We start from the raw sequence: 17,461 nt of genomic DNA on the forward strand, positions 1-17,461 counted from the left end.
TTGGCCAAGAAGCCACTCGTTCACTCCTGAAGGAGCCACCGGTCCCAGCTAAAGGGACACAGTCACAGACCTAGTGGTTCCGGCTTTGGTCATCTTTGTGGAAGTCCTCGCCTTGCAGGCTGGATTCCGTATTTATGAATTCGCCTACTCGCCACAACCTCGGTGCAACCAATCCACAGCCAATACTCACCGTGCTTTCACGGCCATTTACAAACATTCCAGGGGTGGCGACAAATCTGAGTCACTCCACATGCACGTTCCCCGCTGAGGGTCAAAGGCCACGCCTTGCCTTCTTGTCTTGGTTCTTGTATTACAGACAAGCATCCTTCTCATGGTCTATTTAAGGCCCCTGTTTTGCATGTTGTGCTTTCTGTGGGTGAGCTCCCTGTTTAAGGCAGCCCCCAGCAGAGCACTGAAGTGCTGTCTAGTGTTCCTATGGGCAAGAAGACCATGATGGGTCTCATGGAGAAAAGAGGCGTGTTGGATACGCTGTGTTCAGGCATGAGTCAGAGCGCTGTCGGCCACTGTGAGTTCAAGGTGAATGAACCAACAGCATGTACTAAGCTATCTTTAAACAGAAGCACGCATAAGACAGGTTATGCCTTGATCAGCTGATAATAAGTCTGTGACCAAAGGCTCACAGGAACCTAACCCTGGATTTCCCCTAGGAACAATGGTCCAGCATGCACTAATTCAGTGTTCATGGTGACTTTATAGAACATTACTTTGAATAATGGAAATCAATTGTATATTCAGCACCGCAATGCCAAGTCTCTCTTTAAACACCAGCATCACTTTAGAAAACTCAGCAACACCAACCCTAGATGGGGCTTGGGCCCATGCTACCATCACAGAAGGGCTTTCCTCCCAGCCACACCCAGGTCAGTCCGGGATGAACATGATCAGAGGCAAGAGCTTTAGCCAGAGGAGAACCATTCTTTGCACTGTCTTCCCCACTGTTTATCTGAAACACAGCTGTCTTTCTTCCCTTGCCCAGCCCTGGTCCAGAACCCAAGTTCCTTTTCTCTAAACTGACACTTGATAGGGGAGTCTGATAAACACTGAGACGGATTCTGGAAGGCACTCATGGCCGGGGCAACGGAGGACCTTATCCTGATTCCAGCCCAGTCCCTCCCACTATGGCAATCCTCTCACTAAAAATCAGAGCCAGAAAAACAGAAGCCAAGGTGGATGGGGTAGCCAAATGCCCACTCTGCTATAAGATGGACCGGTGGGAGCAGCGAGAGTTCTCCAAGTTACAGAGTGTGTTCCAAGTATAGAGAGCTCCACTGGGGGCAGAGCAAGGCCAGAGGAATTTCTCCCTAGGCTGACCTGGGACCAGCAGACCAGAGATGAAGAGAACAGACTGGCAGAAGCCTGGGGACAGGGAGGGGGGACTCAGAACCTCGGGTAACTTGTCTGTAAGATAAGGCCTTAGCCTAGCCCATGCCTTCTGTCCCTACCAGCTCTAAGGCAGTCTTTGGGGGTCTCTGTTCCCTCTCCTGGTATAGCTGAGCATTTCCTGGGGGCAGGAGCAGTGAGAGGGGAGGGGTGTGTCCTGGGGTTGCTGGGCCTAGACTGAACCTGGGGACACAGCCAGGGGAACCCCTGCTGGATGGAAGGCCAGGCCATGGAGGCTCCAGGAGCTGGGAGAGGCCCTAGCAGAGCTCAGCAGAAATACCAAGAGAGGGGCTGAACCTACAGGAGGTAAGAGACAGTAGGAAACAGGTGTCCGGAGCCCTCAGATCGGAGTGAGACATCTGCAGTGGGGAGGGGAGGGTCCTAGCCCTGGGGTCATGATCCAATTCTCAGGACATACAGTTCGGGGCACTGGAGGGGCAGCTAGAGAGATGTTTCCATTCAAAAGGCACCCATCGCCCTTCATCCCCGTTCCCCCTCGTGGATGGGTGGGTGGAGGGTCTGATGACCCGAGGGGCTGGACAGAGTCAGGTTATGTTTCCTGAATACACAGGCAGGTCCACAAATGAAACCAGCCATGTCTGTGCCCCCTGCCTTACTGGGAGCACCTCTCCAGGTGGGGCGGGGCCTCCTGCCTCCAGGCTGCTCCCTGCCCTGAGCCCCTCTGCCCAGGGGACCCTGTCCCAGTGGCATCTCCTTGCCCAAGCTATCCTTCAAGTTTTGAGACAAAGAGGGAGGGTCTCTGAGAGAGTGGGAGGTTAGCAGGTGGTAGGTCACTGCAGAAGGTTCCAGAGCCCCAGCTACGTGTGGTCTATCGCCACGTCACCCTCCCTCCCCAGAAGGGACGACATTTACTGCAGTACTCACACGTGTCTGGCTTGTGGCAGTTGTGCCCCTGACGGAAGTACTGAGGGTTCTCAATGACCGGGATGCGGGTCATGCCGATGACCACCGTGTCCGGCCCGGCGTCCAGCGACGAGGGCGTGGTGATGCCATGGTTGATGTGGTGCAGAGGGCTGGCTGAGTCCTCCTCGCCGCTGATGACAGCCACGGGACCTGCGCACGCCAGGAGAGACACAGGACCCCGGTGAAGTCACATCGGCCAGTGCCCAGTCCTGCCCACAGACCCTTTCACTATTTTTGCCACCAGATTTTTCTGTAGGAGCAAAATCCACTGGAAAAGTATTCCCCATTCCCCTCCAAACGCTCTGGATTCTGAATTAAGAACTACCGCTTAATTCTCTTTCACGAGAGAGAGAGAGAAATCTACCCCATCACATCACAGAAACAGCTGCAAAATAAGAGTAAATTGAAACGACTATGACATGAATTATTTCCACGTTCCCCAAAATCCAAATTAGTTCAAAATAATCGAAAGTGTAAATACGTTTCTTTGCTTACATAACAACAAAAGGATGAAAAAAAAAAAAGATCTAGCAGCAAGATGCCCCCTGTCCCTCGTCTCCTCAGGAGCTTTCAAACCTATGGATGCGGGGTCCCACCCTCAAAGAGTCCGATGCAGTTGTTCTGGGGGTGCAACTTGGGCGTTAGGACTTAAAGACCTTCCATGGGAGTCCCATGTCCAGCTAAGATCTGGAGCCTCTCATTAGGCTTGTAGGCTGGACAGCCTTTCCAGAGGGGCCATCAGATTCCTACAGGAGGGTGAAGCAGCTTTCCCTGGACTCTGCTGTCCACGCTCCCTGGCCCACAGAGAGACAAGCCCCACGTGGCCTTGGATCTAACCGGAGCCCGCTCTCACGGCTGACAGTAACTCAGCCTGCACCACTGTCAGCCACAGACAGCTGGGCCACCTGTCCCAGCCTTGAAAGCTCCAATATACTTGCCCCTACGGCCTCAGAGAACATCATTTGTGTCTTCACCAACCCCAGAGCCACCATTTTCCAACGCAAGGAAGAAACCCAGTAAATAAGGTTATTTGCAAACACAAGTTGACAAAGACAATTCATGCCGCTGTCTTGGTAGAGCAATGATTCTGCTTGGTGGCGCGATTCTCCCATATGTACAAATAAAACTCCTGTAAAGTGAATTAGCTGTGACTGTTTGTGGCTTCCTCCAAGTGGCGTTTTAAATGGCTGCTTTGCAAGACACACGGTCCCAAGACAAAGTGCCTGCTGTGATTTGGTTTTGCGGCTTGAACAATATTTCCACTGCAGAAATCCATTACTTCTTACTGCAGTTTATGGGGAGAATGTTTCCCATCAAACAGCAAGGTGAAGCGCCAATGAGGCAGAACTAAATGGAAGATGGGTAAACACAAACTGAGGACCCTGAATGCCACTCCGCCAGCCCAGACAGGCTTATTCCATTCCACGACAAATGTCTAACTGTGCTTGGAGACCACGGGGAAACAGAGCAGGACATGGTTGCCCAAACACTCACAATCATCACGTGCCTGGCAAAAAAGAGGCCAGTTGCTGAAAACACCGTGCGAACCTTTTTGTTTTTGAAACACTGCAACAGTGATTTCCAGTTAAACACGGAAAACTAAGCACTAGCCTTTACCCTCCTCTCCCCAGTGCTACTCACACACAAAGGAATTAGAGAAATGTTTGTGCACAAAGAGAAAGAGGGGAGGGGAGACAAGAGAAAATGAGATATTTCAATAACATTTTGGAAGATGAAAAACCCAAGGAGGAACGCTCGCTTAGAGAGAAGAGGAAGATATTGAAGAAACAACCACCCGATGTGCAGCGGAGAAATGTGATAGGAAGTCTGTCCGGCTGGAGAGGCCCAGTCCTTGCAGGGACATCAGACCCAGGAAGGCTGGGGTGAGGCTCGGGGCTGAAACAAGGCACCCGGCCATCACCTCACCTTCATCCCACCGGAGTCTAGTGGTTTATTCCCAGAGAAACCGAACCTGAAAGATTCAAGGGAGGACCGGGGTGAAGCATGAGGCTGAGCCCTTTCTTGCCCCCAGAACAACAGAAACCAGGAGCAACCCTGCCTACCAGCCACCTCCCCCACAGTCTCACCTCAAACACCCCCACCCCACAGGGGATTACAGAGTGCGTCTCTGGAGAAACTGAATGCCTCAAAAAAGACTTCTGGAGGGTGATGCGTGAGGGTCTCCCAAAGAGAGATGCCTCGGTAAGGCAGGACAGTGGACAAGCCCCACCCATGCACACAAAGCAGGATCTCTGCAGCTTTCCAGAGCTCAACTCCTAAATATAAAGAAGCCATCCAGGGTCACCAGACACCTCAGCAAAGCTTCAGCGTGGAAGAGGGAGCCCAAGACACACAGACAGTCAGGGACCTGCAGGAACCAGAGGTGACGCAGGGAGCAGAAGGCTTCTTTTAAAAAATATTCCCAGAAAGATAAAGGAAGACACTGCACCCAGAAAACAAGATGGTATGTGAAATGTGAACAATTGGAAGGTGAGAAAGAATCCTCGAGAGTTATGATCATCAAAATCTGAAAGTCAAAGAGGAGTGGAAGATAAGCCAAGGAAATGTTCCAGAAAGTCAAATAAAAGGGGAAAATGTGGTAAATTGGAAGGAAACAAAAATTAAAGGCTTGATCCAGAAATCCAATGCCTGATTAACAGAAGACAGAGAGAGGCAGGGAGGCGAAGAGGAAGAGGAAAATAATAGAAAAGATAGGAGTGAGAATAAAAAAAAATATGGAAAAATTACCCTCAAATATTATCTACCAAGTTCCCAGAACAATTAATACACACAGGAAAGAGTAAATGAGCGTGCACACCTGTGTGCACATGTACACACACACACACACACACACACATCAAGGCACAAAATTATAAAATGCCAGAACCATGAGGATAAAGAGAAGATACTAAGCGCTTCCAAGAGGGAGAGACAGGCCATATTTCAAAAGGAACAGCAATTAGAAGGCAGCATAAGTCTCCCCGACAACCTACTACCATTCCTGTAACTGAGCAAACTCCTTCAAAATCCTGATGGACCAAAGTTTAACCTAGAATTCTGCACCTAAATATGTATTCATCCATTTGTAAAGGCAAAAGAAAGGTATTTGCAGGCGTGTAGAAATTCATCTCACCCTTTCTTAGAAAGCTATAGGAGGGGGAAAAGGCGAAAGGAGGAAAGGAGGAAAGGGGGTGTCAGGGATCCAGGTCCCCAAACACCAAACAACAGAAGACTCCCTACACCTCGCCCTTCCATTCTCAGCATTATGGGACCTGGGTTGCTATGGTGACATGGAGGAAGGACACCAAATCAGGAGGACTTTGGAGAAGGTATAACATTGGGGCATTTAAATCTGCTCTCATCAAGTCAACGGACAAAGTGAGGGGTCAACAAAATGTTCCAAAAGCCTGTGATCTAAAACAGTGTCTGCTTTCTCCACATTATTTATTCTAGAATCTGAAAGGGCGGGGGAAAGAGCCATGGGGGGAGAAGTGTTCTACGACAGACTCCCAAGCCACGGAAAGGGATGGACGGGGCCGCCCGTGAAAACGTCACAGAAACAAAAGAATAACACAGCGGCCTGGAGAACCCACTACTTAAAATTCAGGCAGAGGAAGAAGAGGTGGAGAAGAAGAATGAGAAGAAATGGCCAGAGAAGTCGAAGAGAATCAGAAAAGGTTGCTGTGCTAGGAGTCGAAGGAGGAGACTTTCCAGACACTGCAGAGCATCACATCCAGAGGCCAAGAAAGACGAAGAATGAAACTGGCCACTGCGTTTGACGATCAGAAGACGGCCTGAAGGAGAGCGGTTTCCACCGAACGGTGGAGGAAAATCTCAATTATAACGGGTTGGAGAGCTAGCTAGAGAAATCATCATCATCATTTTTATCATCGAGTGTTTCCTGTGCATCAAGCCCCGTGGAGGTATCTCCTTTACCTTTATAATGCCTCTGAGGTTGGTACCGTGGTACAGATGGGGGCACTGAGGCATAGAGCAGGGACCTGCCCAAGGACACACACCTAGCAAAGAAGTGGCGATGCTGGAATTCACACTGACAGCCTGGCCCAGAGCCTGTGCACCCATGACGCAGCACTGCGTCCCTGGACGCGCAGACTGTGGGGGAAACGTATTTGCTGAAAGGGACACTTGATCAGTTCCAGTACATTATCGTCCTCATGAGCAGCTGCCTTCGATTGCGGGGCCCTGAGACCCTTTTTCAAAGATGTTCCTCTTGACCCTGGAGAATGGGGACAAGAGTGAGTCACCTCATTAGACTCACCCAGATAGATTACAGATAATTCATCATCTTCCCCTCTTCTGAGCGCTGTTGAATGCTCTTATTCAACTACGTGCACATCAGAGAGAGGACGATGCCATCAGCCTGCTGTCCAATCCCCGAGGCCCTCTTACTCACCTCCGCTCTCCCATAAACCACATTCCTTCAAATAAAACCAATAAAGAGTACATAGACCCATCGCTTCAAAGGACGTAAGAGGAGATGCAGCTGGTGCCGGGGCAATTCAAGTCCTCCTCGGACAGGACTGTTCTGGGTATGGCAGGATATTTAGCATCCCTGGACCTGGGCATTAAAGCCAGTCTCAGGTTCATCCCTTGTAATAAATGCACCCTGCTGGTGAGGGCTAACGATAGGGGAGGAGGTTATGCTTGTGTGGGGGCACAGAATATGTGGGGACTCTCTGCATCTTCCTCTCAATTTTGCCATGAACTTAAAATTGCTCTAAAAAAATTCATAAACAATTTTTACAATAAATATTTTTAAAAAAGCCAATGTCCCCAAGACACAACACATTTCCAAACATCCCTTGGGGTGACAGACCTGCCCCAGATGGAGAACTGCTGATGGAGGCACTAACATTGACTCTAGGAATCAATTTCCCTTCCCAAGTCTGGCCAGCTCTCCTGTCACTGTCTCAGGGGGAAACCCACAGTCCTGTGGCCCCTCTGGGAAAGGAAGCCTCTCTTCCTAACTTTATATCCATGGAGAAGAATTTATTAAGATTCAAAGAAGAGGTAACGAGTAAAGAGAGGACATCTGCTATTTTCTGAGCCCTAAGGCAGGTCAGGAGGAGTCAAGCTTGCTGCCTTCTGAGCCCTCAACACACGCACACACAGCCCATCTAGTACCTGGGATGGGCTTCTCTGCTGTCACTAATCCATTCCTAATTACACAATTATTTCGGTATGCAGCACTAATAAACAAAAAAGAAACAGGCTTGCAGCCTTTCTGGTAAGTTCAAGCTTTTGAGAGAGACTGAAGGGGAGACAGGTCTGTTCAGACACTCCCATCCCATGATTCTCTTCCCAAATAGGTGACTTAATTTCCTTCAGTCACACCATAATAGAACCATCGGATAATGAGAGAAGACTTGATGGTCCCGAAAGGTGTCTTGCCTGGCAGGATGGTCCAAACTATCTTTCTGGAGTCTTTCTCTTTCCCTTCCGGCTTCTTCTATAGGACTAAATAAGGGAGCAGAGACGTTTCTTCAGACAGTGTGCATTCTTCACACCATCCTCGACAGATCTTTACTAAAGTGCCTTCTGCAAAGGGTGGGCTTATGGTCCTCAATGCCATGATTTATCTTAAAATGTCTCTTCCCACTCTTTGTCCCAAAATTGAGCTCTTATCTAATCTAGTTCCACATCGAGCCAGATCACAACCTCCTTTGTCAAAAAAAAAAAAAAAAAATCCTCCCCCCAACCTCAACTTAACTTGAGAAGTACAAGAAGACAAATGTGGATGGGGTTCATTGTTTTTTAATGTGTCAGAATGAAGCAAACAAGGCAACCTTTGGATTAAGAAAATGATTTTTTTTTAAACTTCAACCTTCTCCTACTGATAAGAATCAAACATTGACGTGTCCCTTGTGGGTGAGAGCTTTGCATCAACAAATCTGGGAGCAGGAACTCATAAAATGGAATAAGTGAAAGCACAACAAACACAATTAAAAATCCAGCCATGCTCAGAGAGGAATTCCATTTACTGTCTCATAAAAAGAGCTTCGTCCTCAGAGGCAAACAAAAGAAAATCAGTTTCTTAATTTTTATTGGCAGATGTGGAACAGAGGCCAAGAGAACATAGGCTGTGCCCAAGAGCTTTCTGGGGACAAGTCACCAACTGTCTGTTCCTGGACCAGCTCCTCTAGTCCCACCCATCTCTGCCTTCTCCAGCTTCCAGAAAGGCTTTGCCACTGTGATCTCCGGGGCTCACCAGGTCCTGCAGGCTGCGCAACCAGGAGTGCCTTCCTCACTTCTCCGCTTCTCTCCCTGAATCATTTCCCAAAAGATAAGCTTTATTCTCTGGCTCCAGTTCCCTCCCAGCCTCTTACAGGAACCAGAGGCTTTATTCGTGCCTCGCAGCATTCATAGCTTGGACGTGTTGCTTGGTGATTGAAATGATGCTACTGATCAACCACCTGACAGCACATATTTAAGGGAAGGGAAGGCAGGACAGGCGTTCTGGACACTTGATTTCTCCTATCTCAGTTCATCTTCACAGCAACCCCGGGGGGTAGATCCTCGTATCCCAGTAATGCCATTGAGGAAATTGAAACTCAAGGGTTCATCATTTGCCCAAGGTCACACAGTTAATAAATGGTAGCCAGACTCACGTCTGACTTCAGAGTTTGGGCTCATTTCACCGCACCATGTTGTCTGGCCCTCCAGCACTGTTTTTCTGACCTTGGGACAAGTTATAATGGGTCGACCACAACTCCTTCCTGTGCTCAATCTTTATGCCCTTGAGATTCTTTTGTAAGAGAACTGGCATCATTTAGGAGTGGAGCTCATGACGTTTCCAGGGAACTTTAGACCCACAACCTGTGTACCAGGTTGTAGCTGGCAGGGGCAACCAGGAGTTTATAGACAGAAGAATGGCAGGTGGCGAGAAGCCTGAGAAGGTACAAAAATGCAGCCTGGAGGGAAGGCAATTGCCATCGGCTTTCTCCAAATTGAGTAATCACCTTCCAATTGCATAGATAAGCCAACTGGGCTACAAAATTCTGGTATTTTTCTGCCCAACGCCTCCAAAAGAGATTATAGATCAAGACTCAACACTTTTCTAAACTCAGCTTTAGCCCCTGTACTGTGACTAGTCAGTGTTACCCCAACATTAAGGCATTTATTTCCTCTAAAGAATCATCCTTAGCTTCTCCCCCTATGTCTCAGGGACTTTTGGCAAGTAGAAGGCAACAGCAGTTCCAAGCATGCTGATCTAGGTGCTGCCATGTTGACTCACCCAGGTCCCCATGTCCTTCCCACTCATTTGTGTCACTTTTTTCACTAACCTACCTATATCGCACAATCTGATTCAACACGGAGACCAGGAGAATGAGAGCCCAAACTCCTGTGGGCTAAGCCCAAATGCCTCTGATTCTGCCTGGTTCACAAGTGGGGAACAAGATCTAAAACCCCATTGGCTGACCTGTGGATGATTTCTATGTGAGGTTCTTTAAATTAAAGTGAGGCACGATCAGTCAGAAGAGAAAGAGAAACTGATGGTAAGGAGAGCAAAACTCTTTTCAGGAGAAACTTGGGGCCTTCTAGGCACTGGGTCATGGGGGCTTCCCCACTAGAAAGGCTTCCCGCAGTTGCCCGGGTCTCACACACTGCTTTCTAGGCAATAGTTTCTCCAAGGTATGTCAGGAGGAAACCTCTTTCATGGTATTTCTAGGTACACGTGGAGAGATGCCATGGCATGTTGCCACCTAGAGAACACCCAGCTTCTTTCTCCAGTGCAATGGCCTTGTATACTCAAACAAAACACCACAGAACTAGCTAATGTCTGCTGAGCGCTTAGTGACCACCGGGCACTATCTTGTCTCATTCAGTGCTCACAGTAGCTCAGTGAAGTGGGTCTTGTAATCAGTGTCAGAGCAGCCGAGTCGTCTGCCCAAGGTCAGACAGCTAGTGGGTGACTGCATCGTGATTCTAGCTGGAGCTGTCCAGAATCCACATTCTTAATCACTCCTCCACCTGCCTCATGGTACATAATCACATGGCCTCAAATCAGTGAGGTCTAGAAGGAACACATTTCTGGATTACAATGCCTCTAAACCAAGGATGCTGAAATGAAGCCTGGATTTAGATTACAGAGAAACCGTGAAAATCCAATGGCTTCTTCCAGACCATTCTGAGATCGTTAACTCATTCCCAAGCCCTGAGACTCCGGAGTGTTCACACTGAGATCTCCGTGGGCTTGGCACAGGGCCCATCACCTCTGTCAGACAAAAGAGGCATTTTCTGTTTTTTAGAAAATGCTCATCAGAAAGGTCTGAGGCTTCTGAGGAGCCCCAAGTAGGGAGGGCAATGAGAGATCCTAGACCCTTTTAGAATGGGGTGCTCATGATCCGGTGCATTAAAGCCCATAATCCAATAGCACTCAGATCTATATGACACGTTCTTACTCTAAGGGGCTTTCCTATTCATGAACTTACTTAATCACCACAGCATCCCAATGGGAGACTCAAGATGGGGACTATAGTCCCCATTTCACAGATGTGGTAACTGAGGCTCAGAGTTGTTGAAGTAACCTTCTGCACAGTCAGGGGAAAGCTGTGACTTGAACCCAGCTCTCCAGGCTCCCAATCCAGCATTCTTTGGAGCTCACATCAAACTTACTTCCTCTAGAAATAAGGGGTGGCCATGAATCTGAATTTTCCATCTGGGGAGTAAGATGCAAGATGGCATCCCCAGGAGCTGCGAGGACCTCCCCGCCCCACCAGATGGATCTTTGTGGAAGTTGTTTGGAGACTTCATAAGTTTGACTATGAATCTCTCCGTCTAAAGTTAGAAACTCACAAGAGCGGCTTAGAAACCATAGAGCCAATGTGCGTGGAAGAGAAGCATCTTAAACCAAACAAAGGAGAGCATCTCTCGAAAAAGACAGGACAGGGTCAAAGTCATCCCATGAGTGTCCAGCAAAACCGTCCCAAAGAACGTGGATTCTTGTGATGGCCACTGGAAGAGACAATAGGGCTATCGAGACATGCCCAGGTGTCTCTGCAGTCTCCAGACGGGGACCCACAGTTCTCTGATGGGGCCCACGAAGTTCCACAGTTCCTGATCATGCATCTGCTGAGGACTGTGTGTGCCCTGAACCTTGTACCCTCTCACTTGCTGGACCACAGGCCCTGCCCTTTCAGAGATGATGGATGATGGCAGGTGCTTCCTGGCCTTTCGGTGGCCTCTCACCTACTGCTCACTGGACCAGAGGTTGGCACCTGCCCGCCATGGTTGGCACATCTCCCAGGCCCAGCTATCTGCCAGGCAGGAACTCCGAAAAGGCTGTACATCCAGGACTCAGGGTCCTGGAACAAGAGCCTTTCACCCTGCACCCATGGCAGGGATATCTCCATAGACGAGTCACTGAGCAGGCCTATGAAATTTTACTTTGGAACTTAGTTATGCCCTTGACCTGCACAGTTCTTTCTCGGCTTACAAGGAGGTTGCATCCCGATTAACTTATTTGTAAGTTAAAAATATTGCAAGTAGAAAATCCACTTAATACACCTAACCTGCCGAACATCATAGCTTTTACCCTGACCTTGTCTTAAATGGGCTCTGAACACTTACATTAAGCTATAGTTGGTCCAAATTATCTAACAAAAACAGAAAGCCTATTTTATAATAAAGTGTTGAATATCTCATATAATGTATTCAGTACTGAGACACCAGGGCAGGAGGGAAAGGAAGGCAGCCCAGAGAAGGACCCTCAGCCCAACAAATATTCTAGCTTTGAGGTCCCTGCAAAGAGCCATGGCCTCATTCTACAGGATGCCCCTTCCTCCTGCCCTACAGATACTGCCTCCACTAGCACGGTGGCCATCACCTCCAAGACACCTTGAACCTTAGCCACTGCCTCGTCTCCCCACACACCTGGGCATCAGGTGAGCAAGGGCTTAAGCAGCCCTTATTAATCTCTTGGCTCACTCATCCCTTTCACAGACAAGCCATAAACATGATATAAGCATTTCATTTGAGCAGTGCTGCCGCAGGAACTGGGGAGGGTGCGGAGGGCCCACTGATTTCCAGCTTGTGAAGGTATCAGTGTAACACCAAAATCAATCGAAATAACACCGTATCAGCTCTGTGGTCGCCCCCCTCGTATGACCTGCTTTATATACTGTAGCACCTGTGTCGCTTGACGCACCTGTCCTCCAGCCCCCTGCAGGGGCTCCCCGGGCCAGGCCAGCACTCAGGTTCTCTAGGAAGCCCCTTTAGTCACACAGAGCAAGGTGATGATGTCACATGCCCGCTCCCCACCAGACCCACATAAATGTGCTGGAAATCCCATGTGTGGGCACACGGACGCACTTCTGAGCCAGAATACATAGGAACTAACACATAAAGCAAAACTAGCTTATTGGTCATTAAACAGGTGTGTACAGAGAATTATTGGTCTCCATTTCTTTATAATTTCACCCCTTCTCCATCTTAGCAGACAAAATAATCCCATGGGTAATGTATGTAATACACTGAAGTATAATTTATCAGGGACATCGAACACTCAAACTGAATATCCCAACAAGGGGTGGTGAGGGATATTCTAGTAATAGTGACTTGCCTATTTATTTTTCTAAAGAAGCACACATGGGCACACACTGGTACAAAGGAAGAGAAATCCAAAGATCTAACCATCTAATCTGAAAACGCGCATTCTTCTTCAACTTTGTGACTTTCTGCAGTCACTTTTAAGGTGTTATTCTTGTACTGACTTCCAGATTAGGTAACACTATGAAATCTGCCAATCCATAAAAACTTCTCATTTTCTCGGCACCTCCTCATCAAAACCCTGTTTCCCGATGAATCCATTAACCTAAAGGAGGTTCAGGTAAGGAATTAAACACTGCCAGTGAGAAAGCATCTCATTTAGTCCAGATACACTTTGTTCTTAATGATTGAAAGGTGGGTGACCACACATCCTGATTTTCCCAGGACCGTCCTTGTTTATACCTGTTGTTCCAGCATAATTATTGATAGTGTCTCCTTTGGCTTGGATGATAAATGATATAGTCCCCCTAATAAAAAAAATAACTTGGTCTTCTTGTGTGTGGGAGTGGAGGGTGGAGACAAGTCGGTCATGGCTAGGATCCATTGTTGTTTTGGACTCCAGACACAAGGGGGCGATACCATGAGTGAAGCCAACTTGCTTCCCTCCTAACTGTCTAAAGTCCCTTTGAAGCAGTCTTCAGAGGGGCCCTCTTGTATCTTCACAGTAGCCATAGACGGCACTGTCCTTCATGGGCAGTCAGTAAATATCACTGGACGATGATGGTGCAGCCATTGATTTTCCATTCCCTCTTCTCTACTCTGTTCCCTTCTCCCTCCCCTTTCCTCAGGGCGCAGGTCAATCAATCTTAGGCCATCTTGATCTACTTGGAAAGCTTAACTGCCATGAAGCCGAACCACTTGTCCTCTGGCTCCAATCTCTTAGAGAAATTAGTGCCAATGGAAGTGTCAGTATCAATTTCATAATGTTATTGGATGAAGGCAAGGCTGGGCCGAGTCCCGTATTCCTGACGGGCTATCAAAGTGATGAGGATTATGGGTAAGGAGACAGACAGCTCTGACAGGAAAGGCGATGACTCAAGATCAATTAGACTGACAAGACTATCTTTAAGCCACATCACTTAATGCTGACACTGTATGTTCCCCACAGAGACTCAGAATGCTGGATGCAGAGTCTTCCTGGTGTCTCCAGGGGTAACCAGAGAGCCCGGAGGCTTGCAGAGCAGCCCTCGGCCCTACACCTCTCCCAGGGGAAGCTGAGAAAATGAAAGAGAAGGCTTTTGCTTTCGTGATGGGAAGACTGAATATCCGCTCCCCTCCTTTTTTCTCTTTTCTTTTCCCTGCCTTCTAAAGAAAATGTCAAGATAAAATGTAGGCTACGTATTTAAATTTAATTCCTTTGCAGAGTCAAGGGAAGGCTTAGGATTATTAAAATGCAAATCAAGATCTTGTAAAAGTCAAACCATCCTAGCAGGAGAGGAGATTTGTCATGGAAGGCAAGAGCAGATGGAGGCCACAAGGATCCCGGGTTCTAATCCGGGTTCTCACCCCAGCATTGCTGTGAATACAACTGCTGGCAACCAGGAACCGGTCACGTCATTTCTCTGGGGCGTCAAATGCTTCATTTAAGGTCAACCATAACTTCCTGCTGCCCTGCAACACAGTGAGGTAATGAAATGCCAACAGCTCCAAGGGTAACAGAGGGATCAGAGATTCTTCAAGACCTGGCAAGGGGTGTAGAAATTGCTCGTGTTGCCGTGCTTGATGCAGCATGCACAGAAGCAACCTTGCGGCTGAGGATGCCGTGGGTGGCGGCACTAAAGAGACAGAAAAGCAAGTGTGTCTCCTGCTAAGCGGACCGCAGGCAAGGGGCGTGAAAGAGATGCTGAAACTGCTTCTCTAGTATGCCCAGACTATTTTAAATCCTCTAGCTTCACAGTTTACTTCCCCCAGTTCTCATGAGTTTATATTCCCAGGGCAGCAGGCATAATTTTGAGCCTGTGAGGTTATAGCTATTTAAGCAGGTTTCCTTTATTATTTTTTCATTGCTTAACAATATCATTTGTTAGCATTCTGTTAAAAGCCCCACAGTGTTGCATGACCGAATTTAAAGTTCACTTTATTTTAAAGTGTTCATTTCAGAATACGGATGTGTCTGTGGGGTTAGCGAACACCAATATTAATTAGCTGTTCTCAACACTGACCCAAGCAGTTAGGCAAAATAAAACGATGTATGGCAAAGACCAGCATGGAGCAAGCCCTAGCTGGACAATGTCAACGCTGGCCAAGAGGCTGCTGTCAATATCTGGAAATGCTGACTTCCCGAACACACTCAGAACACTGGCCTAATATGCAAACGTGCGAATCAGGGGATTCCTCCCCAGGTGCCTTTAAATAGGCCCTTTAAAGGCACAGTAGTGCAGCTAAGGGTATTTTAAGATCATTAGCCAATTGAAGGAGGAGCCAGGGGCAGAAATTAGTTAGAAGTTCCCACTAATTAAAGATGGTTCAGAATCAATGATTAATCATCTCTAGAATTGTTGGCGAAAACCTTAGGAAAACAGAGAGGAAACAAGTTTTGATGGGCATACACATGGGTTCACAGAGGGTCTGTAAGTGGAATGTTCTCGACCTCAGACTGTTGCTAGGTAGATTGAGCTAGCATGGACACTAGATATATGTGTGTACGCATGCACACACATACACATGCACACACACCAATGAACTAGATGTCATTTCCAGAGAATCCCCAGTACTCCAGGCACTGGCCTATGCTTTCCTGTATTTTCTCCTTTAATAAACTACCCTTGGATGAGTATCTACAATGGCCAAAAATTGTCCCAAGCAACTTATAAACATTGCTTCATTTAACCCTTATAACCCTGAAATGATTATCTCCGTTTTATAGACAAAACAGAGGCTCAGAACTGTTTTATTAACTTGTCTATAGTCCCTCAGCTGATAAATTATAAACCTGAATTCATGTCTAAGATCATCTCATGCCAAAGCCAGTACTCATCCTGTAACATACCATCTGCCACAAACTATAATTTTAAGAAAACCTAAAAAACAATGTAAAGAATCAGGGAGCAAATTTGACATTATCCTTGGGTCTGCTGCAGAATTTCCTTCAAATTCGTTCTCTAATTTTATTGAGTGGGTCCTGATTCATAAACATGTATAATGTAGGCTTGACACTCAAATCCCCCATCATCTAATTATCTTCCCACTACAACTCCTACTATTGAGTAAAAAACACTCTTTTTGTTATTACTCATATATTCCACATTTCTATCTGTGTCATACCTGTGTTTCAGCCCAAGTTACTTGCCCTGATGCCTCTAGTCCACCCAGCAAACCCCAACCTTCCGAGGAGCCAGCTCAATTCCCACCACCACCTTGAAGCCTTTCTTGAACCTGCCTCTCCCTCTGCTTTCTCCACATCCCACCCACCTAGACACTCCCTTCTCGAAATTCAGAAGAGCTCTTCTGAAAACCAAGGCGTCCTGTCATTTCTCTAGTCTCATTCTATTGATCCTCATTCTCTGCAACTCAAGGATAACACTAAAAAAAAAGGAAGGGGCTGGTTCCAATGCCATCTTTTTATTCCTCTATACTGAGGAAGACGACAGTGCTTATCATGATGTCTAAGTCACAAGCATAGTCCCATTGCTCTCTTAACTACTAGGAAATTCGTCATCACTTAACCTCTTTCAGTATTTGTTTCCTCATCAATAAAATGGGGTTAATAATAGTAATGGCCTCATCAGGCTATTGTTAGGGTTAAATTAAATATTTATATAAACCACTTGGCATAGTGCAAGTGCTCAGTAAATGTTAATAATAATACCAATACAGTAAAAACTAAAACAAAGGGCAGTCAGCTAACCCAAGAACGTTGCTGTTGATACGTTTAACCTCCACACTAATGACTGATTTGAGAATCTCTTTTTTTAATGTGGCACTGATGACAGCATTTGCATTTCTGAAAGTCTCCCACTTCGTGCTAGGGAATTAAAATTAACCAGTGCTTCTCATCTCTGATCAAAGAAAGAGTACTTAATAAAACAAATAAGAAATGAGCTTTGTTAGAAGAGAAGATCTTAACTGATAGACTAGCAAGCTTTCCTTGGCTTCTGTGGACTTCAGCCTGATTTTTCGCCCATCCAGGAATTGTGGGAGGGACTCAATGAATGTCAAAGAGCAGTGCTGCCCACTGGGGATGGACACAGTTCCCTAATTTCCATACATAAAGGGGAAGTGGAGAGCAAGCGATATAACAAATATTTCCAGGCGTCCATCTGAAATAGATGAAACAACAGCACAGGAAGGCCTCAGAGCTTGACAAGGGATCTCTCACCCAATATCATGTCCTGGAGAGAGGCTGGGGGATGAACAAGCACAGACGCCATCTCTCAATCCCCCAATGATGTGAAAACAGGAAACTGTGGTCCAGAGGGGCAAGCACACAGGCTAGACGACAGCAGGGTCAATTTGAACCCACATCTGTTGGTCCGAAAAACCACTTCTCTAGTCTTTGGGCAGGCACACAACTGCTGTAACCCCAATGTATTAAAGGCCATGGGCATCTTTTGAAGGGGCATCTGGA

The 17,461-nt window shown here is 47.2% G+C and overlaps 1 protein-coding gene across 5 annotated transcripts in view; it reads right to left on the bottom strand.

The window, feature by feature from the left end:
- Window positions 1–17,461, bottom strand: part of NTRK3 (neurotrophic receptor tyrosine kinase 3) — a 337,492-nt gene that overhangs the window by 134,142 nt on the left and 185,889 nt on the right. For all 5 annotated transcript variants that reach the window (XM_045522574.2, XM_010962928.3, XM_045522575.2 and 2 more), the window contains exon 12: window positions 2,287–2,475. In XM_045522574.2, the coding sequence (XP_045378530.2) occupies window positions 2,287–2,475 (189 nt within the window). The remainder of the gene's footprint in view (window positions 1–2,286; window positions 2,476–17,461) is intronic.

This window comes from Camelus bactrianus, chromosome 27, assembly GCF_048773025.1.
Source record: "Camelus bactrianus isolate YW-2024 breed Bactrian camel chromosome 27, ASM4877302v1, whole genome shotgun sequence".
Taxonomy (NCBI): Eukaryota; Metazoa; Chordata; class Mammalia; order Artiodactyla; family Camelidae; genus Camelus; species Camelus bactrianus.